This window comes from Patella vulgata, chromosome 3 (genome assembly GCF_932274485.2).
Source record: "Patella vulgata chromosome 3, xgPatVulg1.2, whole genome shotgun sequence".
In the NCBI taxonomy this organism is placed as follows: Eukaryota; Metazoa; Mollusca; class Gastropoda; family Patellidae; genus Patella; species Patella vulgata.
In genome coordinates this window covers 88,881,607-88,909,400 of record NC_065881.2, presented here as the reverse complement: position 1 = coordinate 88,909,400, position 27,794 = coordinate 88,881,607, and the positions used below count along the sequence as shown (strand labels likewise).

Here is a 27,794-nt window from a genome sequence, read left to right as displayed (position 1 = left end):
GATGGCATCAGCCATATTACAGCTGTCGCCACCAAACGACCAATACCTACTGATATCAGAAACTCTGTACGCACTGAGGAAAATTGACGCTAGTCTGTAAGGATCGCTACAAATTCCCGCAGGACAACGCCATTTTATTTCTACCTGACGATTACCGGTAAGTATATTTATCATACCAGGTACAGAGATTGATAGGTTGCAGACAAGATCCTAGATCTAGATAATATCATATATTTTATAACGTGTTTTAGCATAGTATTTCAGATATGTGACAAATATGAGCGAATGTTTGGATTTCTGTTAAAAGAATCAAAGTTAGCACAAAATGTATACATCTAAACATTTTAAGAGTTTGTCGTCATTATGATAATAATCATATAACCTTTACGCGGCTATTGTTATTACTATTCGATGTTCAAATATGGACCTCGTGGGTTTTCTACGGGTCCCCTGGTTTCCTCCCACCGCTACCCGCAAGCGAATCGTTGAAATATAAAATAGAAACAGTCAAATTGCTTCAATCTGAACTGAGATATTAGCGATTCAATTAAGAGACTAGCTTCGATCGTCACTACTACTAATCGTTGTTTTAGCACTCCGAGTCCATATAATCAGATTAGTTTTAATATCGTTCATTTTATCAAGAGACTATTTTAGATTTTTGTATGGTGTACCACCACGAATATCATCTGGGTTAAATATATAGGGTATACATCGAAAATAGTACAACAGCGTCAAAATGTCATTGAAACTGCTTTGTGCTTAGCCCAGTTCGGAGCAGAACAATAGGACGTTAAACCCCATTTCATTTCATTTTGCATAGAATACAAATTGTTATTACAAGAAATAATGACGCGCGATTTGAAGGTTATTGAAAAGGTGTATTGTGAGAAATATATTATGGACTTTTGTGTATGAAACACGATAGATGGTAGCAAACCACTATTTCAAGACTGCATTATGTACAATTTAGATAAAGAACTAGTCGTTTTTGTTATACTGGTTTAAAAATAGAGAAATTCAAATTTCATATTTTGAAAACTTCATTCAAATTACTTTAGTTTGTCCTATGTTATCGAATCACTGTTTGAAGTTTTGACTAAATTGTTTATTATCGCAGCAACGGAAATTGTTAATCTAGACTCAGTCTCGCTTCTCTATTTTTAAATTAAATCAATAAATAGCGATTGGTTTTTTTAATCTGTTTACATCTAGATGGTTGATTACAAGCATGTGGTGTGAATAAGGTTTGTTCCATCTTTGCCAGCAGGTATTGTTTTAAAACAAAATCAGTTATCCGTGGCAGATTAGGGGTTATACTCTATATCATATTAACAAATATTTTATTGGCAAAATAAACTTATTCAACTTTACAAAAATATGTAAAATCCAACAAGATGGGGATGGCGTTTCCATATTCTATTACGTTCTTATCACCAGATAATAATCTTCTTTTTTCTTCCTTAAAGCGGTGGACACACTAGCCGAATGATTCGGCCGAATCGTTCGGCCGCATCAATCGGCGCCGAATTTTATTCGGCCGAATGGGTGGACACACTAGCCGAATGCTTCGCCCGATTCAACCTGTCGATTGCATCACCTATCACGTCACATGATTAAACATGGCGGCGTCTATGTCTTCAATCTATCACGTGACCTCTGTAAATATTAGCGTGATTGACAGCGATACTTTGTTTAATTTTTAATGCCACCTCTCGACGTAATTGGTTGTTCTTGGGGCCATCGGTATAAAATTGGTTCCATCTGCTAATATCAACTCCTTCAACCCACTGCTCTGTTGTATAATCTGCAAATTCAAGAACGCCGAGGATATCCATGTCCGTATCAACATCTTCTAAAGCATGGAACCAAAAGTCTTCAACATCATCAGGTTTAATTCTGGCTAATTGGGCATAATAGGTAACATAATCATTCTCATTATAGAGCTTCTGCAAACCACGTTTCTGGTTATTTCACCGAACAACCCATCGGAAGTGGAACATAATCTCTTGGTAGAGTTTTTCTTTGGTGTAGAATACTAGCATCTTATTCTGGCCTTCAACGTGAAGTAGGAAGTTGTCGCCATGTTTAGTTTCATGAAAACGTTGTGGCTGGGATATATTACATCATTCCTTGGGTATGGATGGGAAATTCTTGGATCTGGCCCGATATAGACTGGAAAGTGCACTGTAAAAGGCTGAAACGACCTAGTAACTTTACATTGAGATTATAGAATTTATTCAAATACACATAAAATATTCAATGAATAATTAAATTAGCATTCATTGATTATACAATAAAGCAAGATGCCGTTGTATATAAATTAAAAATAATTTTTAAAATCTATCAAATATAATTTAAAATATCTATCATATATAATTTAAAATATCTATCATATATAATTTAAAATATCTATTATTTCTAATACTGTTGATTTCGTCATAGTAAATAACTTCTTTCATAGATGATAAGAATAAATCTACTCTCAACTTGGTGGAATCAGCTTTATGATTATGAATGTTTTTGTAGTTAGTTGCAAGATCATTCCTAGTATTTACAGTAGCAGCACACTTCCAATGAACGGTATCTCTTCTTCCGGTCTTAACTCGAAACTTTGTGATTATAATAAATCAGGGGTTTGGTACCTCAAGAATTCGGAATGAAATGAACGTTAACTTGTGCATTAGCCATTTTGGAATGAAATAGAATTGGAACTTGCAGCTATGTAACCATATATCATAAACAGTGAAACATTCACCAGTGAACTAGGTCATGGGTTAAAACTGTTCATAGGTGGATTAAACCCGATTATAACTTTTTAATCTCTTAACCCCTAATTAGTACTGTTAATCCTTTAATTAGTAATGTTAATCTGCTGGCAAAGTTGAACACCACGTGTATGTGTGTGTGTGTGTGTGTGAGAGAGAGAGAGAGAGAGAGAGAGAGACAGAGAGAGAGAGAGAAATGGGGTTTAACGTCCACTCGACACAAACTAGGTCATTTCGGGACTAACATATGGTTCAATTTTATTTCAGTATTTCGCGTGCGCGTAGGGGTCTTTAGCACTGGGAGGAAACCGGGGGACCCGGTGAAAAAACACGAGGTTGGACAGGCTACCCTACTCCTTGTCACGTACAACCGGGGAACTGAAACCACGCCAGTCGACTCAATGACAGTCCTTATGATACAGCGCGCTCGCGCTAACCATTCGGCCATCCAACTCCCCGGAAGCACCCCGTGAATAAATGTTTAAAAAAATAATTCATATAACATTTGAAGCTAAAATAAAACCCTGTAATAGGCAGATTTAGACTTACGCTTTTTAAAAAAAAAAAAATAGAATTAGTAATTGGTTAAAACAGGTTGTTATTTAGTTTTCTTTGTAAAAATTATAACCTTAACACCAAACTTTTAGAATTTATTTTTTAAATATCAAAAACAGTTGAGCTTTTTTTTTGCCTGAATGATTTTCGACTGCGATTAAAATTTTTAAATCATAGCCCCTATACAAATGTACTTTGATATCAAATGACTCTATTTCTGGGTTGGTGAGTTTTTTTTGGGTTTTTTAACAGCAAAGTTTAATATTTCATTGTGATGTATATAGTGGGCATATAATATTTGTATGTGATTGAAGTGTAATACATGTAGTTGCTATCGCATACGGGGGTAGAATGAGTGAACTAGACAGTTAACCATATATTTTTTTTATTAATCGCCACCCTGCACGGTCTATGGAAGTATACTAAACAGCAAAAGAACCCCCCCCCAAAAAAAAAAAAAAAAAAAAAAACCGTCTGTACGATTTCAAAATCAGAGAGGCACTTTAATCAAATTATTCTAGAAAACGACTTACTAAATGGATCAAAGCAATTTTTTGTGAACAGTATGTTGACACATTAGTGATTATTTCATCACAATTCCAAGACATTACGAGAAAGTTTAGAATCTGTTCAGAGTTATATACCAAGCTGACGTTTCTTTTGCTGCTTAGTATATTTTGTATTCCTTGTCATACTAAATTGACAGAATGTATTGAAAACTTACCGATAAGCGGTCAATCCACTTGTTCTCATACTTTGTATATATTTGTATATTATACTTGATTTGTTTGTTTTACAATGTAAATGTTCAAATATTAAAGAACATTTAGAGATGGATACTGAGGACAGGCGAAAATATCAATTCAAACGACAGCTTGGTTATTCCCTCATTCTAGTTTATTGTAATTAAAAGTAGAAAAAAAAACAATGATATGTTTATTCAAGTACTTTGTGGTCAAAAGCCAATGGTAATTTATAAAATATATAAAGAGCAAAAAAAAAAACAATAACAGATAGGTAATCAATCTAAATGGAAAAATCAAACAGGACACATCATAGGAAAAAAAATATAATAAGCAATAATATGTTTATTCAAGTACTTTGTTGTCAAAAACCAATGGTAATTTATACAATATATAAAGAGATAAAAACAACAATAACACGTAGTGAATCAATCTAAATGGAGAAATACACATCACAGACAAAAATATACAATTTTATATCATACCTTTTTATCATACCTTTTTTGATATATACACACACAATGTTTATACATTATAAGTAATTAACTAACCCAATAAACATGATTATTGCTAAAATTAATATTTTATTGGCTTTTTATAACAAGATAATTTGCATTATTTCACGTAGGAAATCTTACAGTTTTAACAAGACAACAAATGTTTGTGGATGCGTGCCATCGTATGATCTGTTCGATCCCCTATTTAAAACAAATGGACATGAAATAAAATTTGATTTAACGTCCTGCTGTTCTGAAACCTACTTGTGCTACGGAATACGGGTATACACAATACAATTGGTTATGAGGGGTATCTTGACCAGGCATCAGCACTACTACCTACCCGCAAGGCTTCTTTTACGTGCACGTCTTGTTCGTCCTATCCTAAAGACTAGACGCCGTTCCTTGCTGGTCCCTCCCCCCTGCACACTAACGACAACAATCTTACACTATATAGTCGGTAAAATAAGATATTTAACCTCAAGCATGGTATTTACTAGACGTGATTTACTCAAACATAGTAGGCATAGTGCTGTATTTATTAAAACATAGTAGGCATAGTGCTGTATTTATTAAAACATAGTAGGCATAGTGCTGTATTTATTAAAACATAGTAGGCATAGTGTTGTATTTATTAAAACATAGTAGGCATAGTGCTGTATTTATTAAAACATAGTAGGCATAGTGCTGTATTTATTAAAACATAGTAGGCATAGTGCTGTATTTATTAAAACATAGTAGGCATAGTGCTGTATTTATTAAAACATAGTAGGCATAGTGTTGTATTTATTAAAATCTAGATATCATTTAAACTGTCAACAAATACTAAATACTGGAAAGGTTTATATCTTTGAGTGCATGTTAGCATTGAGGAAGTTGGATAAATGTGTTTGGGATGGTAGAGTGTGTCCACATAGAAAATACATTAAAGTATTGTTTTGAAAAATCATCCTAAATGTTGATCACCCTCCATCCCTTTCGGTAATTGAAGGCTAGACCAGTGTCTACTTCAAATTCACAGGGTAACAATTTCTAGAGTTTTATAAGTGGACAGTTCTTTTTAATAACGAAAAAGAAACCTAAATGTTCGAATTTTAGATCAACCGGAACACAAAATAGATTTCTAAATTTGCCCAACACTACCCTGAAGAGACATTCGCAATGAACAAAATAAACTTAAAAACAAATAGATAAGTAATTACATTCATCAAACTGTGTTTAATAAAGCTCAATTTCTTAGTAATCATGAGTTAATTATTCCGAAAAAAACTTAAAAACGCTTTAAATGCATTAATAAAACGCCCCCAATCCATCCTCCTTTAAGCAATGAACTATCTCGTTAAGTTGTTGCAAATTCGGCAGTACAGCATGGCTCGTTATGCTTTGAGAATGCGCAGTACGCAGTAAGTTACATTCCTTTGAAAATATCGGGGTCATGTAGTGCCAGAGTTATCGAAAGCGTGCGAGAACCGAATAAAGAATATGACGCTACCCATGCGATTATGAACTGGTTTAAAAATAAGCATCTGAACGGGCTATACCGTAGACAAACTGAAAATTAAAAAATCCGACGAAATGGCGAATGCCGACATTCGTCATTTTGCAAGAGCTCAATGGTGCAGACATTTTGATATTCGTCATATTTGATATTCGATATTAGTACAGAGCACTAAATCATAGGTTTTGGCGATAAAAACTCAAAATTGAAAAATATGCAGATTCGATATTTCGCTAGAAACGTGACGAATTGTGCCTTTGGCATTATGCATTCGGCAAACAAGCATGGCTAATCTCAATTGTTTCTAAATTTACATGTGGAGTTATTCATGTTCATGACTCGCTAGCCTGGAGGTCGGGTGTTAGGTCCCTGCATTGGCCGAGAAAGTTCATCCAGATTTTCCGGCCTGGTTCCCACTTGTCAGTGATGCAGTATGGAGGGCCTGACAAGGACAGCTGTCTAGTCCTTCGGATGACACGAAAAACCGAGGTCCCGTGTATATATTGGAATGCACGTAAAAGATCCCCTGACAGTTGGAATTCGATATGAGAGTAGGCGATAGTGCCGCTGCCCGGGCAAAATTTCCCTCATAGCACACTGTATGGCGTATGCCCGTCTTCATTAGCCCAGTATAGGAGCAGAACAGTAGGACTTTAAACCCATTTCATTTCATTTTCATTTCTATTATAAGGTCAATAATTCTATAGCAAACAAGCAGAAATGACACATCCAGGTCTTTTAAAACGTCAATAATTTGTTGACAAACAGAAATGACACCACCCTGTTTTTCAAAACGTCAATAATTTTATGACAAACATAATGACACACCCACGTTTTTCAACCCTACCACAGTTTATGTTTTTTTTATGTTTGAATCGACTAGTAATTGATAGACTATTATTGACCTTGTGACAACGTGGCAGATATTTAGACTTCTACTCTGTTACCCATCCCGGTTAATGCAGTTATTACACGGTCGACTTTACATCACAGCTAAAACTTTGAATTTACATCACAGATAGAACTGCGACTTTATATCACAGATAAAACTTCGACTTTACATCACAGATAAAACGATACGACCCTACATTACAGATAAAACAATACGAATTTACATCACAGATAAAACAATGCGACTTTACATCACAGATAAAACTTCGACTTTACATCACAGATAAAACTTCGAATTTACATCACAGATAAAACTTCGACTTTACATCACAGATAAAACTTTGACTTTTACATCACAGATAAAACTTCGACTTTACATTACAGATAAAACTATACGACTTTACATCACAGATAAAACGATACGACTTTACATTACAGATAAAACGATACGACTTTACATCACTGATAAAACTTTGACTTTACATCACAGATAAAACTTTGACTTTACATCAGAGATAAAACTTCGACTTTACATTACAGATAAAACGATACGACTTTACATTACAGATAAAACGATACGACTTTACATCACTGATAAAACTTTGACTTTACATCACAGATAAAACTTCGACATTACATCACTGATAAAACGATGCGACTTTATATCACTGATAAAACGATGCGACTTTACATCACAGATAAAACGATGCGACTTTGCATCACAGATAAAACGATACGACTTTACATCACAGATACAACGATAGACTTTACATTACAGATAAAACGATGCGACTTTACATCAGAGATAAAACGATGCGACTTTGCATCACAGAGAGAGAGAGAGCGAGCGAGAGAGAGAGAGAGAGGGGAGAGAGAGAGAGAGAGTGAGGGAGGGGCTTTGCATCACAGATACACCGATGCGATTTTAGCTTCGAACATAATTTGGTTTTATGTCTCACCAATACCATATTACGGTCACTTTAAGATACATACGTGATAATTTATTAACAGATAAAATTGTTGTTTACAAAACTATACCTTTCACTGTTTATTGTAACATTATGATGGTTGTAACCATATTGTAACCTTTAATCTTCATAATCAGGAAAATATAGCAAATAATCGGCTTATTTTGATAAGTTTACTGATCTTTACTGCTTATTGTAACATTATGATGTCTGTACCCATATTGTAAACTTTTACCTTTGATTCAAAATTCATAATCAGGAAAATATAGCAAATAATCGGGTTATTTTGATACGTTAACTGGTCTATAGATTAATATACATATGTTGGTCATTTACATTGGTCATGATCATAAACATTAGATAATAAACCTTGTCGGTACAGGGTATGGTGCATATCTATACCATATTTGGAATTTAGCTGTCATCTGTCTAGGGGGTCACGGTGGCTATGTGGGTAAGACGCTGGCTCACTAGCCTGGAGATTGGGTGTTTGATGGCTCAGATTTTCCGGCGTGGTTCCCGCCATTGTCAGTGATGCAGGACGGAGGGCTTGACAAGGACAGCTATCTAATCGTTCGGATGGGAAGAAAAACCGAGGTCTCGTGTACACATTGGAGTGCACGTAAAAATATCTCTTGGCAGTTGGAATACGATATAAGAGTAGGTCGTAGTGCCGCTGTCCGGGCAAAATTTCCCTCATAGCAGACTGTATGGCGTCTTCATTAGCCCACTTCAGTGCAGAATAGTAGGACGTTAAACCGCATTTAATTTCATTTCGTTATCAGTCTATGGCGTATAAGCAATTAAGGATGTTGGCACCTACAACAGAACGAAGCCAGGGATCGAACAACCGGCCTCCAGGCTAGCGAGCCAACGTCTTACTGGCTCTCTATAAAACAACCTTGGCTCTCTGGCAAATAACTTAAATCTCTTAAAATCGATTTTAAGGATTATAATTTAAGGTTTCGTGAATAAGGACTCTGTATATGTTAATCAGACTGTACTACTGCTCGGACTTCCGCAGAATCAGTCATAAGTTAACTCTATTTTTACGAGGTATATAAACAAAAAAAAACAAAAAAAAAAAATGAAATCCAAACTGACAAGGGTTCGTTTACATCACGCCAATTTCAACTATATTTTTAAACATACGAAATGAAATGAAATGAAATGAAATGGGGTTTAACGTCCTACTGTTTTTCTCTAAACTGGGCTAATGAAGACGGGCATATGCCATACAGTGTGCTATGAGGGAAATTTTGCCCGGGCAGCGGCGCTACGACCTACTCTTATATCGAATTCCAACTGCCAAGGGATCTTTTACGTGCACGCCAATTTGTACACGGGACCTTGGTTTTTTTGTCTCATCCGAACGACTAGACAGCTGTTCTTGTCAGGCCCTACGTCCTATATTACTGACAAGGGGAAACCACGCCGGAAAATCTGGATGAACTGAAATGAAATAAAATTGGGTTTAATGTCCTACTAGGCTAATGAAGACGACATAAACCATGCAGTGTGCTGTAAGAGGGATATTGCCCGGACAGCGGCACCACAGTCTACTCTTATTTCGAATTGCAACTGCCAAAAGTTTTTTTTTACGTGCGTGCCAATGTGTACACGGGACATCATTTTTTTCTTTCTACCCACCTTGTATTTACTGATCATTTGTTTTAGATGAAACAAGGAGCTGATATTAAAATGTAAAACAGATAAAGCTGTTGGAGTTCTGTTTTCTAGGATTGTTGCTAATTCCAGCACTAATGTCGATAAATCAGATAAAATAGTTCAATTTAACTCTTGATTAAAGATACATTCCCGCGTACAAACTGGGTGATTTAATGGTGTTTATGGACTAAAAACATATTCAAACTAATTAATTTGTCATAATTTTGCTTCAAATCCTTCTCAAACATTGTAATTGCGAAGGATTGCCCTGCTATAAAAATTCGATCAAACCAGGTCATGTTTACGTCACGCGAGTTACCTCTCTTGGAAGTCAGAGGAGAATTCATTGCATACATAAGATGATGTTGTCTTTAATCGCTTACTATTTATTACAAATATCGAATCCTAATTAAATTCTCGGATTATCCACTACCCGCGTCTTTTTCCGTCATTTTTATCTCAGAAAGTGTTGTACGTCTAACTCTTCATAAAGTTTATCAACTTGTACATCAAGCGCTCAATGTTCGCGTGTGACCTTTGACATCACGCGTGCAGAAATTCCTAATCGTCGGGTTGTCGATTAGGGGAACCCTTACATTTTTGTCCTGTACACGCTCGGGGAATCCAGTATTTTTCTAGTAAGATTGGATATATCTACTTCCCATATATACCAAAATTGCCATACTTTTATTGGAAATAACCACCCGATAAATACTTTCCTGGGAACCCACCTTTAACGAGTGTCCAAATAATTGGTTAACGGTCACAATAACAAGATAGGTCTAGCTTGGGCGAGTCGATCTCCAGACTAAAGCTACAGAAGAATACAGAACATATATACCAGCTTACGATTAAAATAATTATATATACTCTTCAAAAAAAAGTAGGGGATATTCAGAAACAATACTCTCTCTCTCTCTCTCCCTCTCGCCCCCCCCCCTCTCTCTCTCTCTCTCTCTCTCTCTCTCTCTCATTTTAAACAATTATTTTAGACATTAGATATGAAGTGGGTTTAGATTTTTTTTAGTTTTTTTTGGTCTTTACATTATTTGACAAAGTAATAAATAATTTTGTTTGTTGTAATAAAGTTTAATTATATGTGAGCGTGTGTGTTCGTTAAAGCGATAATTTCATATTTTTAAGTTATATTTTTAAAATGTATTAAAATAAAGCCTTAAAATAGATGGTATCTATAAACAGTCCTACCTTGTTAAAGAATAATCATATTAATCCTATAATTCACTATAGCCAGTTGAGAAATTGGCAAAAATATCATGTTCACCTTCAAATTCAAACGTTTGAAGATAGCTATTCCATGAGGGGAATAGAAAAGGTAATTGTGTTATTATTTCCCGGGTGAATGATTTTTAAGTGTGAGAATAATAGTTAGTTGACAACCTATTGAGCAAAAGACATAGAAATGATTATGTTTTGACTTTCTTAGAAAATATGAAATTCTCGCTTTAATACATTGACTATGTTATCAAGTCAGAAGGACGTAGTTAAACCCCGTGGCCATTTCATTTCATTTCATTGTCATAAAGTAGATGCACGTGTTTTTGTTGTCGACTGTGCACGTGCATGCTAGTACTAAATCTACTACAGAGTGTCTGTTACAGTGGGATATTGTAAGTAAGGTAAATCTTTTATATGTGTCGCCTATTGATTATGGCGTCATCGTTTATACATATTTTATTAAAGTAATGCAACCAAGTCTATTCATCCAGACAACACAAATCAAATGAGGTTTAGATGACCTACATAAGGGTATATCGGAGTGGATATTTAAACGTATACGGCAAAGTATCTACTTCCGTTATTTTACCGTACACCGTTTAGGATTGGCTGGAATATAGTGACGTCATCAAGTGTCAGTTCCTGGATTATTTGACCGTACATGAGATGAATTTAACCGTATACGGCTATCTTAAAAATCAGCATTAATCCCAAAATTTGAAAATAAATTAAGAACACACTATTATAATTATTTTAATTTAATTTCCCATTTTGATGGATTAGAAAAATGGGTTAGGGTTAGGTTTAAGAATTTGGGGGAGAAGTTAAGTCTCCACATAAGCACTGACCTAGGATGATGAAAAGTTAGTTCGCGATATTTCCTAGTTTTATTAAAAATACATGCAATACATTAGATTAATTTATAAAAGTAATTTCACTGTTTTTGGTGTTGGCGGCGCTGATGGTCTTCCTTGGATGGTACTTCTGGTATTCTGGTATTTTTGTTTCTGAAGAAAAAAAAAGAATAAATTTGAGACTCTCGGGGGAGAGCCACATTAGTGTGTTTCCTACTACGAATTGGATTTTCTAAAAAATCGTGTTTGTTCCACATCCCCGGGTTAGGGCTAGGGAAACGATGTACGGTAAAATAGCGGAAGTAGATACTTTGCCGTATACGGTTAAATATCCACTTCCTATATTTTAAGCACTATATTTTATACAGAAATTAAATGACCGATATAAGGGTATATTTTATAAAGAAATTTTAATGAAACGAAATGAAATTTAACGCTATAAGGGTATATTTTATAAAGAAATTTTAATGAAAGGAAATGAAATTTAACGCCCCCTTTTGCTGCACACGCTGGACTAATGAAGGCGGGCATACGCCATGCACTGTGATAAGAGGGGATATTTTGCCCGGACAGACCCACACTGATCAGCAGTCAATATTCGCTAGGCCGCTACAATCACTGATAAGGATGACATCAATGCGACTTAAAGAGTCTCAAATATTAACTTTTTTCCACCGACAAATTAAATTCTAAAACATTTTTTTCATGTTTTAGAAGAATAAATAAAAACGTTTGACGTATTTGTAGGTAAAATTGTTTCCTATTTAGTGTAAATGGGTATTAAAATGACTAAAAGTCTGCATTATAGAAGACGAATCAGTAACGTCTTATGTAAACAATACACGCGCCATTCAACCAATGATTAACGCCGCGTGCTGTGACGGCACGTGTTGAAGGCAGTCATCTTTTACAGAAATATTAGTAATTCTCTGTGAAACAGATTGGGATAGACCTTCCGTCCTGCACCACTGTCACGAAAGAAAATCCCGATGAACTTTACCGGGCAATGCAGGGATCGAACACGGGACTAACATGTTACTAAATGTTCTAATGTAGTTCCCATATTGTTATATTTACTTCTACTCATATTCCCCGCAAAATCTAAATCCAGTACAAGTAATGTGAAATGAAGAGAAGACAACTCTAATTGACGGCATTCCATTAAAGTTGAACATTTTGTTTCAGGCAATACAATGGCCACAGAAAAACTAAAGGAATTTCGTACGACAGTGGATGATGAAGAAATGTTACGAGCGTATAATGCAAATTTTGAAGCTCATAAAGTTGGTATCACTACGCAGCAATCAGCTGAGTATTACACAAAATGGGCAAGAACCGGAGCCTATGACCAGGTAATACCATGTACATGATTTTAGAATGTGCATATCTTCTTTCAAGGACAATTTGAACAGCTAAGATAATAATCTTTAAGTGGCATTTAGCGATTGGGAAACATATTAACAGAACACAGTTTTTTTTTATGGGAAACAATCACTGGTTTGTTCTAAAAGCACAACGTTTCGACTAGTATCCCCTTTCATCAAGCATAAGAGGATACTTGTCGAAACGTCGTGCTTTTAGAATAAACCAGTGATTGTTTCCCATAAAAAACTGTGTAAGATAATGGTATGAATCCCTTTTTAACTCGGGGAAGTTTACAGTTAAGGTTATAGGAATATCTCGTAGATTGCAGATAATGCTGTAGGAATATCTCGTAGATTTCAGATAATGATGTAGGAATATCTGGTAGTTGTCAGCTAATGCTATACGAATATCTCGTAGATTTCAGATGAAGCTATACGAATATCTCGTAAGTTTTAGAAAAAGCTATACAAATATCTCGTAGGTTTTAGATAAAGCTATACGAATATCTCGTAGATTTCAGATAAAGCTGTAAGAATATCTCGTAGATTTCAGATAAAGCTATACGAATATCTTGTAGGTCTAGTAGATTTCATAAAAAAACTGTTATATTTTCAGGATATATTACAAGGTAAAATCTACACTGGACCCAAAGTAGCTGCTTCTGTCTTGGCTCAACATTTTCCCTCAAACAGAGATACTGTCAGTATATTGGATATAGCTGCAGGAACTGGCTATGTTGCAGAAGAGGTATGAACTTATATTTTGATAGAACAAGATCCCATGTTCCAATCCCGTTCAGCCGCTACGTCTTCATTAGCCCGGTTGATAACCCGGAGTTCGCGATCTTATATTTGATATGAATGTGATCAAAAAGGTAAACGTACATCAATTCGGGAAATCCCATCACATCCTTTGAACGAAAGTTAGACGCCAACCTTCTTCGGAATCAGATGATTGTGGTGGATTTTTTGTGGTTTATAAAGATTATAATCATCGGAGTATGTCCTATACCAGTAACATAGAATGGAATCAAAGTCAACGCGGTGAATGTTAGAATTTTTAACGGCTCCTAATGTCTGACTATACGTCCGTTGTGGAAGTGTTAATTATTGTCCTTTATTGATCTATTTGGCTTTTTCAGTTATAAACACAATTTAGGATTATACATACACAGGGTGAATATTCCTGTTCTTACTCCAGATGTTTATTGAGGTTATTTTCTTTTGAAAAAGTATCGATTGTTGTCTATTAACAAATCAAATAACATAATTTATTTTATTAAAGTGTTACAATAATGATTCTAATCAACATGATTTCGGTTATTAAATCACGGATTTAGGATTACAGCAATTTCGTTTTACTTTTCTTCACTATTCTAGGATCTGGAAGAGTTGTTATATAACATGCGATCTAGTTGATGTGAGGAATTGGCCAATGAAACTGTCTGTTACGGCGAGTTATTGGCGTGCTCTGCACGGAATTGTGGATAAACCCCTAGAAACGTCAACGCTTTTTGATTAATCAATGTCTGACGTCAGAGGGTCAAAAGGCCGCTGGTATGACCCCTGACGCGACCTCCCAGTACAACTGGTCAGATCTTCATGTAGTGTAGGCCATCGAAAGTATAATAAAACGCAACGAAATATAGATCTGTATTTTAATCAGGTTGGGATTACAGTTGCCCGGAAGGAATGTTACTGGTCTTACTCCAAATGTTTAATTGTAGTTACTTCCCTTTGTAGAAGTATAAACCAAACATTATTACTCTAATCATTTTGTTTTCAGTTATTAAAACATGGATTTAAGGTTATAGATGCGCTGGACCCATCAGAAGGGATGCTGGAAGTCGCTAGATCTAAAGGCCTGTATAGAAAATATATTTGTGAATTTTTTACTGAAGGCACACCAGGACTACAGGAAGGTACAATACAATACTTATATTATCTGGATTGTCTAGGCTCTTGGAACCGCGATGGCACAATGAGACAGGCGCTCGCTCACGGACATGAAAGTCCTGTTTTCCATCCAGATGCGGAGAAAGGTCCTCCGATTGGCAGAGCGGGATCTGGACAGTTTGACTTTAATTTTCAATTGCTATCCGATCACAATTTCCCTGATAGCACAATCCATTGCGTATGACTGGCGCCATTATCCCGGTGGGAACAGAAACGTTGGCCGTTAAAAACGTTGTATTATAAGGTCTGTCATTGAGTCAACTGGCGTGGTTTCGATTTAACGGCTAATTGTTATGTATTTTAAGGTGAATGACTGTAGTGTTATATCTGAGTTTTTAATAAATGACTGTTGTGATGTATTTTAGTTGAATGTGTAATATCTATTTATGGTCTATTTTTAGATGAATATGACTGCTGTGTTGTATCTGGTGGAATGGGTGAAGGTCATATACCTTGCTCAGGTCTCCGTGAAATGATTCGAGTTATTAAACCAGGTAGTCATTTATATTGTTTACTGGATACAGAACTTACCCACTGCACGGGAATTTACCATTCCTGAACTTACCATCGGACTTTACTCTTGCTGAACTTACCACTGCACGGGACTTTACTCTTCCTGAACTTACCACTGCATGGGAGAGAGAGAAATCGGTTTAACGTTCACTCGACACAAACTAGGTCATTTCGGGACTAACACATGGTTCAATTTTATTTCCATAATTCGCTTGCGAGTAGAGGTATTTAGCAGTGGGGGAGGAAACCGGATGACCCGGAGAAAAACCCACGAGATTGGACAGGCGACCCTACAACCGGGGAACCACTACATGGGACTTTACTCTTAAAGAACTTACCACTGCATGGACATTAATATTCACGAACTGCACTAGGGATTTATGCTCTGGTATACGTCATTATACAGAACTTACCACTGCACTAGGGGATTTACAGTCCGACATTTGTCACTGCACTCGGGATATAAGGTCCGCTACTTTCCACTGCACTCGGAATTTGCGGTCCGAAACTTAACACTGCGCTCGGGATTTCGGAACTTACCACTGCACTCGGGGATTGGCGCTTCCAGAACCTATCACTGCACGGGTATTTAGGATTACTGCAGAGGAGTTCCAACGTTAAAACACCGTTTTTCCCTACCAGCAACGAACGTTATACAACCACCAATAATATGATAAGACACTTATAAAATAAAATAAAATGTTCCAATTAATTTCTAAGATTGTTGTTTGATGCTATAGACCAGAATAGAGTAATAACTGAATAGAATATTAATGTATTTTCTATATAATACTATTGTGTTTATTGTAATGAATACACAGGACTACACAGGGGGATGGTTAACGCGTGCGCGTTGTATCATAAGGTCTGTCTTTTAGTCAACTGGCGGGGTTTCGATTCCCCGGTTGTGCGTGACAAGGAGTAGGGTCGCCTATCCAAACTCGTGGGTTTTCTCCGGGTCCTTCGGTTTCTTCCTCCCTCTGCTATACTCGCCTACGCGGAAGCGAATTATTGAAATAAAAATTAACGATATGTTACTCCCGAAATGACCTAGTCTGTGTCGCGTGGACGTTAAACCCCATTTTTTTTTCTCTCTCTGTTACCTTTATCCGACACTATTAAATGATTTCACAAACGCCAACATGGGTGACAAAACAAAATTTGAAATATAAATATTTTCTTCTTTTTTTGCATTTGACATAAAAATATGTGATCTAGTATGAAAACTGCTACACACAGCATTGTATATCATGCAATCTAATGTAAACGTGTACGACATGTCACTGGACCTACACCCCCCCCCTCCTCCATAGCGTAGAAGTCCCACTGTGGTCCCAACGGGTCGAAAATTGTCCGAAATCTATGTCTGAACTGCTAAAGACCCCCCTCCCTCTCTCTGTCTGTCTGTCTCCCTCTCTCTCTCTCTCTCTCTCTCTATCTCTCTCTCTGGTACAATCAGGTACAATCAGGTACAGTCAGGTACTTGCCATACAATTAATCTCTCTCTGTCTCTATCTCTGTCTGTCTCTGTCTCTATCTCTGTCTGTCTCTGTCTCTATCTCTGTCTGTCTCTGTCTCTATCTCTGTCTGTCTCTGTCTCTATCTCTGTCTGTCTCTGTCTCTATCTCTGTCTGTCTCTGTCTCTATCTCTGTCTGTCTCTGTCTGTCTCTGTCTCTATGTCTCTCTCTTTTTCTCTCCTTGCCCCCCCCCCTCTCTCTGTCTCCCTTCCTCTGTCTCCCTCTCCCTCTCCCTCTCTCTCTCCAAGAACTATTATGTTTTTTATTTATTTATATGGATTTGTTTGTAGGCTATAGTGATTTAAGAATCTATTAAATTTTATTTTCCAGGTGGATTAGTCTGTATAGTAATATGGGAATCTATTTATTTTATATTCCAGGTGGACTAGTCTGTATAGCGATGAGAGAAGAATATTTATCATATGTAGAGGATTATAAAAATAAATTAGAACCGCTGATGTCCCAACTGGAAAATGAAGGAAAATGGCGGCGATTGTCACGAGAAGTCATTCCGAATTATTCGTTCAATAAAAACGGAATTGTATTCAAATATGAAAAGTGTAAACATTAAATAAATGTAATTTTATTATTGTTATTATTATTTTATAATGACGTTTTATATATTACTGTACTTAAAACCCACCTGCTGTGATATGATCGATACAGAAATATCATTCAATCTACAATATTGTAAAAAGTTGAATTGATAATATGAATACCTGTCTAAAACTTAATTTATTACCTTCATTATTTAAAGGGATGTTGGATGGCTGAATGGTTAGCGCTTGAGCGTTGCATCAAAAGGTCTGTCATTGAATCAACTGGCGTGTGATAAGGAGTGGTGTCGTCTGTGCAGCCTCGTGGGTTTTCTTCGGGTCCTCCGGTTTCCTCCCACTGCTACAGACCCCTACGCGCAAGCGAATTATTGAAATAAAATTAAACCATATGTTAGTCCCGAAATAACCTAGTCTGTGTCGAGTGGACCTTAAATCCCATTTCGCCCCTCCCTCCCCCTCTCTCTCTCTCTCTCTCGCCACCTCTTCCTCTCATTAATTAACACGATATGACGAAGCGTAATTCAATCGATCTACTCTTGTGCAATGTAATCGTTCGGATGGGACGTAGAATCGAGGTCTCGTGTACATATTGACGTTCACGTAAAAGATCCCTTGGAAGTTGGTATTCCATATAAGAGTAGGCGACGGCGCCGCCGTCTTGGCCAACTTCCCCTCCTGGCACACAGTATGGCGAATGTCCGGTTTCATTAGCCCTGTTGGAGCAGAACAGTGGGACGTTAAACCACAGGGTCACGTGGATAATTTTAAAACGTCATCGTAGACTCGATTGTCTACCTGGTTGACGGAATCTAGAGTAGTGAACTTTGACCCCAATTATTTAATTCCGACCGTTTCTCACTTTGGTGTTATTATATCGACTGAAAGAGAATCGGATTCAGACCACATGGTCCTAACAGACTTTAAACATTACACTTAGTCACATAGCTTTATAGGCCTAATGCTATTTTTGAAAAAGATTCCACATTATAGGTGCTTGTGCGTCAAACTCCATTTCATTTTATATTTCTGTTGCAATGACGTGTTCAGCCTATATGCTAATACGCGTATCCTCACCATCCGGATTTTCCGTCATCTAATTCCAACTGCGATGGGGTTTTTTTTACCTCAAATCCGATGAGCAGATTTTTCTTTCTCTAAAGTGCGTGATTATGAATGTGCCAGGGTATAACTGATAGATTCAAAGAGCCATAGAAACATACATTTCAGTAATGTATAATGCGATAACTGGACATTCGTTTAATGACCAGTATTTTGATATTTTAAACATCCCCCCCCCCACACACACACAACCTCTCTCTAAATTTTAGTACAGGCTAATTAATTAACTTTAATCCATTCAAAAATAAATATATATGCATCGTGCCCAACCAATAATGAATGTACGTAAAGACAGGAATGAGTATACATGATCGCGCGTTTTACCGAAATGTAACATGATATCTGGAAATTCGTATTATGACCCGTATTTTAATAATTCATACCCTCCCCCCCCCCCCCGCCCCGACCTACGTAATCATGGTAATATAGTTTAGCACCATCCAAATTTAATCGGGAGCAACGGTGGCTAGTTGGTTAAAATAAAGCCCTAAAATAGATCGTATCTATAAACAGTCCTACCTAATGTTAAAGAATAATCCTATTAATCCTATAATTCACCGTTGCCAGTTTAGAAATTGGCAAAAATATCATTTTCAACTTCAAATTCAAAAGATTGAAGATAGCTATTCCATGGTGGGAAATAGGAAAACAAGGGAGGTAATTGGGGGGTAATTTTGTTAATATTTCCGGTGTGAAGATTTTTAAGTGTGAGAAAGATAACCTATGATCGTATAATAGTGAGTTGACAACCTATTGAGCAAAAGACATAGAAATAATAATGTTTTGACTTTCTTAAAAAATATGAAATTGTAACTTTAATGAGTCACGTGATATCCTACATTTGCATATATTTTTATTAAAAATCCGATTGCATATTGAATAATGAGTAGCAAAAGAAGTGATTGTAAAATAGGATTTATTCAGGTCTATGGCAGTGTAGTCGATTAATAAGACATCAGTTTTCAAATCAGTTTTTATTGATTCGAATATTGCGCAGCTGTTGTATGAACGACTATATTGCAGTTACCCCATTGGGTGTTGCAATAGCTTAAATACCTTAACATTTGTGCCGAGACTTGAAATAAGTGTTCACCGAGAGTTGTTGCTATTTCAAATACATTAATTAACAATGAAGTTGTCTTTATTGGATTGCTCTAAATGTATTTCACAACGACACATAGACGGTAAGATTTTAAATGGCTTTTACTTTCGGTTATTTTTGATTTAAATTGTTTCAAAATATTATTTCTTTACTTTCATAAACAATATATTTTCGAATTCTTGTTGTGAAAAATACTTTGTACTAGTAAAATACAAAAAAAATGTTTGTAGATTGTTATAGTAAACAGTGAAGAGAGCCCAAGAAGAAATATTAAATCTTAGTCAGAATAGCAATTCACCAATGTCCGCATTGATATCTCACTAATCTTTTAATATTTAATAGTAGCCACGGTGGTTCAGTACGTAAAAGATCCCTTGACAGTTGGAATTCGACACAAGAGTATGACGTAGTGTCGCTGACCGGGTAAAATTTCCCCCATAGCACACTGTATGAAGAAGATCAGTAGAACGTTAAACCCTATTTCATTTTATTTTCATTTCGTATACTTAAAGGAGCTAAGTCGCTAATGTTTGGGACCTAGAAATGGACACAAATGGGTCGTAACGCATACAATAATGTAATATGAATGTATATTAATTGATTTATATTCAATCTTTTCTATTTTTACTGTAATTTCTAATCAGTTAGGTTCGGCGACATAGTTTTTATTGGGCATGCTCTCCAGATAAGAATAAAGCGTCACCGTTTAAAATGACTAGTGGAATATGCCTAGCCACGTTTTTCAAGTCCCTTATTACAAATAGCGCTGAAACGCATTATGGTACACGATTCGTGTTCCAATTGTAAAATGTCTATTTTGTCTTAAATATTGGATACCAGAAGGCCATCTTTTACCGGTAAGATCACAACATCAATGTTGATTTAAACTGACAAATAAATCGTGTTTTCAATGTCGAAGATTTTGGATGATACTGAGTTACAGACTTCGCTACTTTAATGTAACGATAACGTAATTACAGTTAACACGCGTTCTTGCTATGACCATACCACCTTCTATATTTAAACGCAACATTTCTTATCAAATATTATTATATAATTATTTTAATCATAAGCTTGTATATATGTTCCATATTCTACTGTCACTATCTCGTTATTGTGACCGTTAACCAGTTTTTTGGATACTCGTTTATTAAAAGTGTAAATTGAACTATTTTATCTGATTTATCGACATTAGTGCTGGAATTAGCAACAGTCCCAGAAAACAGCACCACGACAACTTTATCTGTTTTATATTTTAATTTCAGCTGCTTGTTTCGTCTAAAGAAAATGATCAGTAAATACAAGGTGGGTAGACAAAACAAATTTATATTTTAGTTTGGAACCCATTTATATATTCGAAGCCTTACCTAGGGGTCCCGTCTTCGATTCTTACGTTGGACGGGGTAGTTCATCGGGATTTTTCGGTGTGCCGCCCCCACCCCTCTTGTCAGTGGTATAAAACGTTTGGCCTGTCAAGGGAAAACGTATAGTCGTTCGGGTGAGACAAAAAAACGAGGTCCCGTGTACAATTGGTATGCACATAAAAGAACCTTTGGCAGTCGCAATTCGATATAAGAGTAGGCTGTAGTGCCGCAATATCTCTCTCACGTGGCTTATGTCGTGTTCATTAGCCTTATAGTCTACGTTTGAAGGGGGTGGGGATGTAGACAAAACCTACCAGAGTATACCGGGTGTGACTTCTATGGATCCCGTGCTTTCTCTATTGCTGCACCCACTCTTTGGAATGACCTACCACCCAACATTCGCACAATAGACACTTTAACTTCTTTTAAAAGGGCCCTAAAGACCTTACCATTTAAAGAATATTACTCAGTAAATTTTTAACTTTTTAGTATTTTATTCAATGTTGTAAATCATTTTATTTAAATCTCTTATATTGTAGTACTTGTACATACTTTTATAATGTTATTTATATGTCTTATCTTGTATATTTTTGCATTTTATTTGTATTTTACTCTGTAAAGTCCATCGAAATGTATATGTGATTGTCTATAATCAATAAATATATATATATTATAAAAATGATATATAGTCGGAGCTGAACAATAGGACAATAAACCCACTGTCATTTCGTATATATGAAAATAAAGTTAACATTGGCGTGATGTAAACGAACCCTTGTCAGTTTGGATTTCATTTTTTATTTTTTTTTGTATATATACCTCGTAAAAATAGAGTTAACTTATGACTGATTCTGCGGAAGTCTGAGCAGTAGTACAATCTGATTAACATACAGAGGCCTTATTCACGAAAAATTAAATTCCTTAAAATCGATTTTAAGAGATGTAAGCTGTTATAAATGTCATCTTTATGTTTTTCAGTTAATGATTGGAATCCTTTTAACTCCCTCTCTTATCATAATTTACCAATTATATTATGGATCACTATTTGCTAGAGAGCCAAGATTATCCGTTGACGGATTAACGGATAAGTACTTTGTTTATTCCTGTAGACGAGGAATGATGTGTGGAGGATGGGGAGATAGACAGAAGGGTATCATAGCCGTATATTTGATGGCAAATGCCACAAACAGTAAATTCGGGATTGAAATAGAAAAACCATGTGACTTTACTTCAGCCCTTCAACCTAAATCTTTTAACTGGATTTTAAACAAGGATAAGTTTATAAACAGATCAAGTGAAAGAAGAGAAATTATAGACGGTCAGGGAAGGGAATTAAGAGATAAGTTCACAAAAGACAATATAACTGAACATTTCCCACAAGACGTTTCATACCTGACAATTAATAGTAAATTTAGCCATTATATCCGACAGAATAAATTATACAGCCAAAATCTTGCCTGGCTGAAACGCTTGAGTATGGCAGAAACCTTTGCCACAATATGGCGAGATATCATGGAGCTCTCACCGGAATTACAAAAACGGTACCAGCAGTTTGTGGAAACAAGAGTGGCTGGTAAGAAATTAATCTGTGCCCAAATACGAATAGGTCGAGATCCGAATAATGCGGATTTTCGCGATGATTTCCCGGTAATGGATCTTGCTAAGATCTCCCAGGTATGGAATCTATTCCAGAAATATAACGACCCCGAGAAATACAGAATATTTCTAACTACGGATAACCAACAAGTCCGAACAGAGGCAACAAAACTTTTTCCTGAGATGTTCATAGAAACCGATGGTCCTATTGGACATGTTGATAAAGGACCGGAAACGGACAAAACGTGTGATGCCTTCAAGAAGGTGATTTTAGATCAACATATTTTAAGTACATGTGATGTTCTGGTAACCAGTTATAGCGGTATCGGGCGACATGCTGCTTATGTGCGAAGAAAGGAAACTTATTTATATTGTTTTTTAAAGGACAGAGATCTTAGTCCGTGTAACTTCAATAGTAGTTTGTTTCAACCGAGTAATTGGTAATCAAAATAATAAATACAATAATCTCGACACCACAAATTATATTCAGGGACACTTATGCCCGTTTTCATTTAGCACAGTCAATGCAAAAATGTTGGACGTTAAACCCCATTCGATTACAGGTTTAATGGGATTAGGTGACCGAATGGGCTAACACGTGCGCTTTAGAATAGAAGATGTGCCATTGAATTTGAATTCGACCCCACACTTGGACTTGGCACGGAGTATATGGCCGCATGCTCAGCTTCGTGGGTTTTCTTGGGGTTCTCCGGTTTACCCTCACTGTTCAAAAACCCTACAGAGAAACTAAAAACCGAAATAAAAATGTTTCGTATGTAACTGAAATATAAATGTTTCGTATCAGTGCTGAAATAACCTATTTACATCCGGGTATTGCTAACTGATATAATTTATTCTCAAGCATTATTCAACTGTAAGATAACATATGTTTATTGATTCATCATAAACAGATATTTACATTATCTGTAGGCATTGAACATAATAATAAACAATACGTTTAATATTTATATATAATAGATTATATTGATTTACACATTTAATAAATATTATTATATACATTTGCATATTGTATTGTCACATCTGGTCCTGACAAATTAAGGAGGGCATCAGACATACACCTCGTGCGTTAAGCTTATTTTCATGATGGTTCCGGAACATGCCATGACCACGTGCCAAACGGCAGACCCCTCTTTATTAGCCCAGTCGCAGCAGAACAGTAAAACATTAAACCTTCTTTATTTCATTTCATTTCAAATTACAGACATTAACATACATGTATATGAAAAATTACTTGTCCGCATGTTTAAATGGGCTTCCGGTGTGGGTTCCCCATGTCAGTGGGAACGGACGGTGGGCCTAACAAAGAAAGTTGTCTAGTTATTCGGATGGAACCAAAAACCGAGATCCCGCGTACATATTGGCAGTGGGAATTCGCTATAAGCGTAGGGCGTAGAGTCGCCATCCGGACGAAATTTCCCTCATAGCACACTGTGTGACGTATGCCCTACTTCGTTAGCCCACACGGAGAACTTCCAAAGCTTCAGACAAGAATAGTGAAAATTATGTTTTACCCCGAGATCCAACATTGGTTACATTTAAAAGAGCTAAATCGCTATCCTTTGGCACCTAGAAATGGAAGACAGAAATGGGTCGCAATAAACTAATATGAAAGTATATAAACTGATTTACATTTCACTCGTTTCTGTTTTACCGTAATTTCTAATCGGTTATGTTCTGCGAAAAACACGAAGAGTCCGAATTGAATTGGAGCCTTTGGCGTCTAGTTATTCCAGTCTACACCGATAGCCATCTCCTATGTGGTATGTTTGATCTCATTCATCGAGTCGCTTCATTACAAATGGCACCAGAAAACATTCTGGCACGCGATTCGTATGCCAATAGTTAACATGTTCAATTGTCTGAAATATTGGATATCAGAAACCAATTTTTTTTTCACTGTAAGATAACGACATCAATGTTGATTTAAATTGACCAATAAATTGTGTTTGCAATGTCGGAGACTGTGTAGCACTAGCACTAGTCGCGGGTTAGATATGGAAACTGAAAACTGAAAACTGAAAAGTCCCCACATCCAACGTGTGACGCATTCTCTCTTCTGCTACATATTTTAATAGCCTTGTGATCCTCTTGTATTTGTAATTCTCTTCTCTCGATTCCTTTTCACGCTGTGTATTTTCTTCTTACTATCCCAATAGTTAAGTAAATGAAATGAAATGAAATGAAATGGCGGCGGCTTAACGTCCTACTGTTCTGCTCCTAACCGGGGCTAATGAAGACGGGCATATGCCATACAGTGTGCTATGAGGGAAATTTTGTCCGGACAGACCAGTAGGTAAGCGTTTGTCTTACCAGGAAAAACAACGCAACAGTTCAGTACTACATTTTAATGTCACGCTGGATACATTTGGTTACTATGCATAATAGATCACATTAGAATACTTAAAATTAACATCTTCCTCTCAACCTCAACTCCTTTAAAAGTCTAACCAGTATGGCTAGACTCAAGAAACCGCTACATCATACGGAACTCGCATGGTATCGATCCGGAACCCAATGACATCTGGCAGAGTCTCTTTTATAGGACCCATATGGACATCACACACAGATCAGACTATGAATTTGCTGATATGATTGGATGGTAAACCAAATGATGCAATAAGAATTGTCCAACACATGTGATGGCATGATATAATTGTAACCCATCAAAACATCAAGGTTATCGACATATGGAACATTTCATGTATCAAAGTATCATAGGTTTCTGTTATTCTCAATTTATCACACAACAATAATTTGATTCATACATGTACTAACATTGCAATTTGCAATTAACCAAAGCCGAATAGCAGATAATATATATTCCCGTAATCAAATAAATCAATATCTGTTAATATATAGCATATACCCCCTATCATTATTATTACAACTGTGGATGATATTAAGTTAGCTACTTGGCTCCTTAAAGTAACTAGATTTAGTAAAATATTTTTGATTATCACTTGTGAATGTTACTTTCTCTGTCCTAAAACTCGATTGGTGTTCTTATAGAAGTTGTTTTGGTATATGAAATAGGGATGGGTTTTGCTAATACTTTAGACACTATTTAATATTGACCCAGGTGTATAATTACCTGTTGCTATATAATATTCTCCCGCGTTTAATCTTGATGTTCATCGACATTTTCCAGCCTTGTGTGTTGGCCTTGAAAGTGGCCCATTGTAGAGAACCTTGTAGCGCTACGGGAATGTGTAGTGGTGTGTTCTCTTTAAATACCCTAAGGCCTATAACTGTCTAGACGTCATGAATATGTATAACTGGTGCACGCGCGCAACCGGGTACTGTGTTGGCCTTGAACGTGGCCCTTTGTCGAGAACTTTGTAGCGCTGCGGGAAAGATTCTGGAATAGGTCGTAGCGCCGATTTTGGGGTAAAATATGTACGATTGGTACTGAATAGCAGAACGTTAAAGCGGTACTTAACAGATGGTAACGGAAGGTTGCGGAAAGCTGAATAAATCAATATCTTACTTCATACAAAGACTCTGTATGTTTAACGCGGGCATGGTCGACGACATAATACACCCATACTGAAGTTATTTTAAATTTTATTTCAATCGTTTCTGTCCTAACAAACTTTCACCTGATACTTGCCCCTCTTTTTACGGATTTATTTCTGCACTGCCGTCTATCTCCTGCGTACTGACCTGACAAGGACAGCTGTCTAGTCGTTCGGATGGGACGAAAAACCGAGGTCCCGTGTACACATTGGCGTGCACGTAAAAGATCCCTTGGCAGTTGGAATTCGATATAAGAGTAGGCCGTAGTGCCGCTGCCCGGGCAAAAATTTCCCTCATAGCACACTGTATGGCGTTTTCCCCGTCTTCATTAGCCCAGTTTAGGAGCAAAACAGTAGAACGTTAAACTCCAGTTCATTTCATTTCATTTCCTGCGTGGTTAACACTCCCGAGCTAACAAATTATCTTGAGCTATGTAATTTAGAGTAATTTCGTGGCTAGAGACAATGTGTTGACACATAGATATTTACCATCCAGATTTAAATCTGTTTTTAAATTAATTTATTGGCGGCATTAATGTGGCTGTTAATATTATTACAAGATATCGTAGACCTTGGTATTGATTTGTCTTTACGTCGTTCGTTTGTTAGTGTGAGTTAACACCCGCTTACATCAATCATGAATTTAAAGACAAACATACGCTGGTCACGGTGGCTAAGTGGGTAAGACGCTGGCTCGCTAGCCTGGAGGTCTGGTGTTCGATCCCTGCATTGGCCGAGAAAGTTCATCCAGATTTTCCCGTGTATATGATCCATGTATATAGACAAATGATCCGTAGCCAAAAGTCATCGAGTTATACATTTTAACAGTTAATAAACACTGTGAACTGTAGAGATCTAGCTGGGGAGTATATACTCCCCGCAGTGTTTCGTTTGATTAGAGCTAATCCCACTAAACACTGCTTTAATGGAAGCAAATTTCTGTTACAAATTATGACTGGTCAATAGTCCGATTCACAACCAATAGCTAACTGCGTAACAATTTGATTACGCTTTAAACATAGCTCCACATTGGATCAAATATGTTTACATAACGTTACGTCATGACTCACGATTTTATTATTCCCAATTAACCAGTGCATGGCAGAATATTGCAGAGAAAACTAACTGCGTGACAAACGGGGCTATCAACATTGATACAATGTAAAGAATACTGTATGGAGACGAACAAGACTTTCACCGTTTTTAATACCTTAAATCACTGTCCAAAGTTTTAGGGAAGACCCCAGATTAAACGAAGGGCTACCATGTTGATGTACTTGGGATAGACTTGATTGAACGGGAAGAATAGACAAACTCCCTCAAAAGCTCAAGTATCAGAAGCCAATCCAACAATGGGCAGAGAGGGATTTCTCAGGCCATTGCTTCAGGAATATGACTGGAGAGTATTATTTATAAATAGTATTACATAAGTACTCTGGTGCTGTGCCATGTATGTACTGATCAATTAGTAGGGTGACCCACCATAAATAA

General features: G+C 36.5%; 2 protein-coding genes across 4 annotated transcripts; both read left to right on the top strand.

Moving 5' to 3' along the window:
- Nucleotides 1-21: 21 nt before the first annotated feature.
- LOC126814288 (methyltransferase-like protein 27) lies at nt 22-17,624 on the top strand. Of its 3 annotated transcripts, none has more exons than XM_050539376.2 (6): nt 22-157; nt 12,864-13,030; nt 13,659-13,790; nt 14,829-14,964; nt 15,400-15,492; nt 17,410-17,624. In XM_050539376.2, exons 2-6 carry the CDS (start codon nt 12,872-12,874, stop codon nt 17,598-17,600), a joined length of 711 nt encoding a protein of 236 aa, XP_050395333.2. In that variant the 5' UTR covers nt 22-157; nt 12,864-12,871; the 3' UTR covers nt 17,601-17,624. The 3 variants fall into 3 exon arrangements, with proteins under 3 accessions (XP_050395333.2, XP_050395332.2, XP_050395334.2); XM_050539375.2 differs by lacking the exon at nt 22-157 and adding an exon at nt 11,130-11,216; XM_050539377.2 differs by lacking the exon at nt 22-157 and adding an exon at nt 11,142-11,225.
- A 2,136-nt stretch (nt 17,625-19,760) lies between these two features.
- On the top strand, nt 19,761-25,702 carry LOC126814279 (uncharacterized). Its single transcript, XM_050539357.2, has 3 exons — nt 19,761-19,889; nt 21,073-21,112; nt 22,150-25,702. Exons 1-3 carry the CDS (start codon nt 19,864-19,866, stop codon nt 23,209-23,211), a joined length of 1,128 nt encoding a protein of 375 aa, XP_050395314.2. The 5' UTR covers nt 19,761-19,863; the 3' UTR covers nt 23,212-25,702.
- Nucleotides 25,703-27,794: the final 2,092 nt, after the last annotated feature.

Bases quoted from the DNA above. Each gene is read 5' to 3' on its own strand.
- LOC126814288 (XM_050539376.2), top strand. From the start codon at position 12,872: ATGGCCACAGAAAAACTAAAGGAATTTCGTACGACAGTGGATGATGAA. The intron at 13,791-14,828 runs GTATGAACTTAT...TTTTGTTTTCAG, and splicing joins CTGGCTATGTTGCAGAAGAG to TTATTAAAACATGGATTTAA. The intron at 14,965-15,399 runs GTACAATACAAT...GTCTATTTTTAG, and splicing joins CACACCAGGACTACAGGAAG to ATGAATATGACTGCTGTGTT.
- LOC126814279 (XM_050539357.2), top strand. From the start codon at position 19,864: ATGTATTTCACAACGACACATAGACG. The intron at 19,890-21,072 runs GTAAGATTTTAA...TTTTAATTTCAG, and splicing joins TTCACAACGACACATAGACG to CTGCTTGTTTCGTCTAAAGA. The intron at 21,113-22,149 runs GTGGGTAGACAA...TATGTTTTTCAG, and splicing joins AAATGATCAGTAAATACAAG to TTAATGATTGGAATCCTTTT.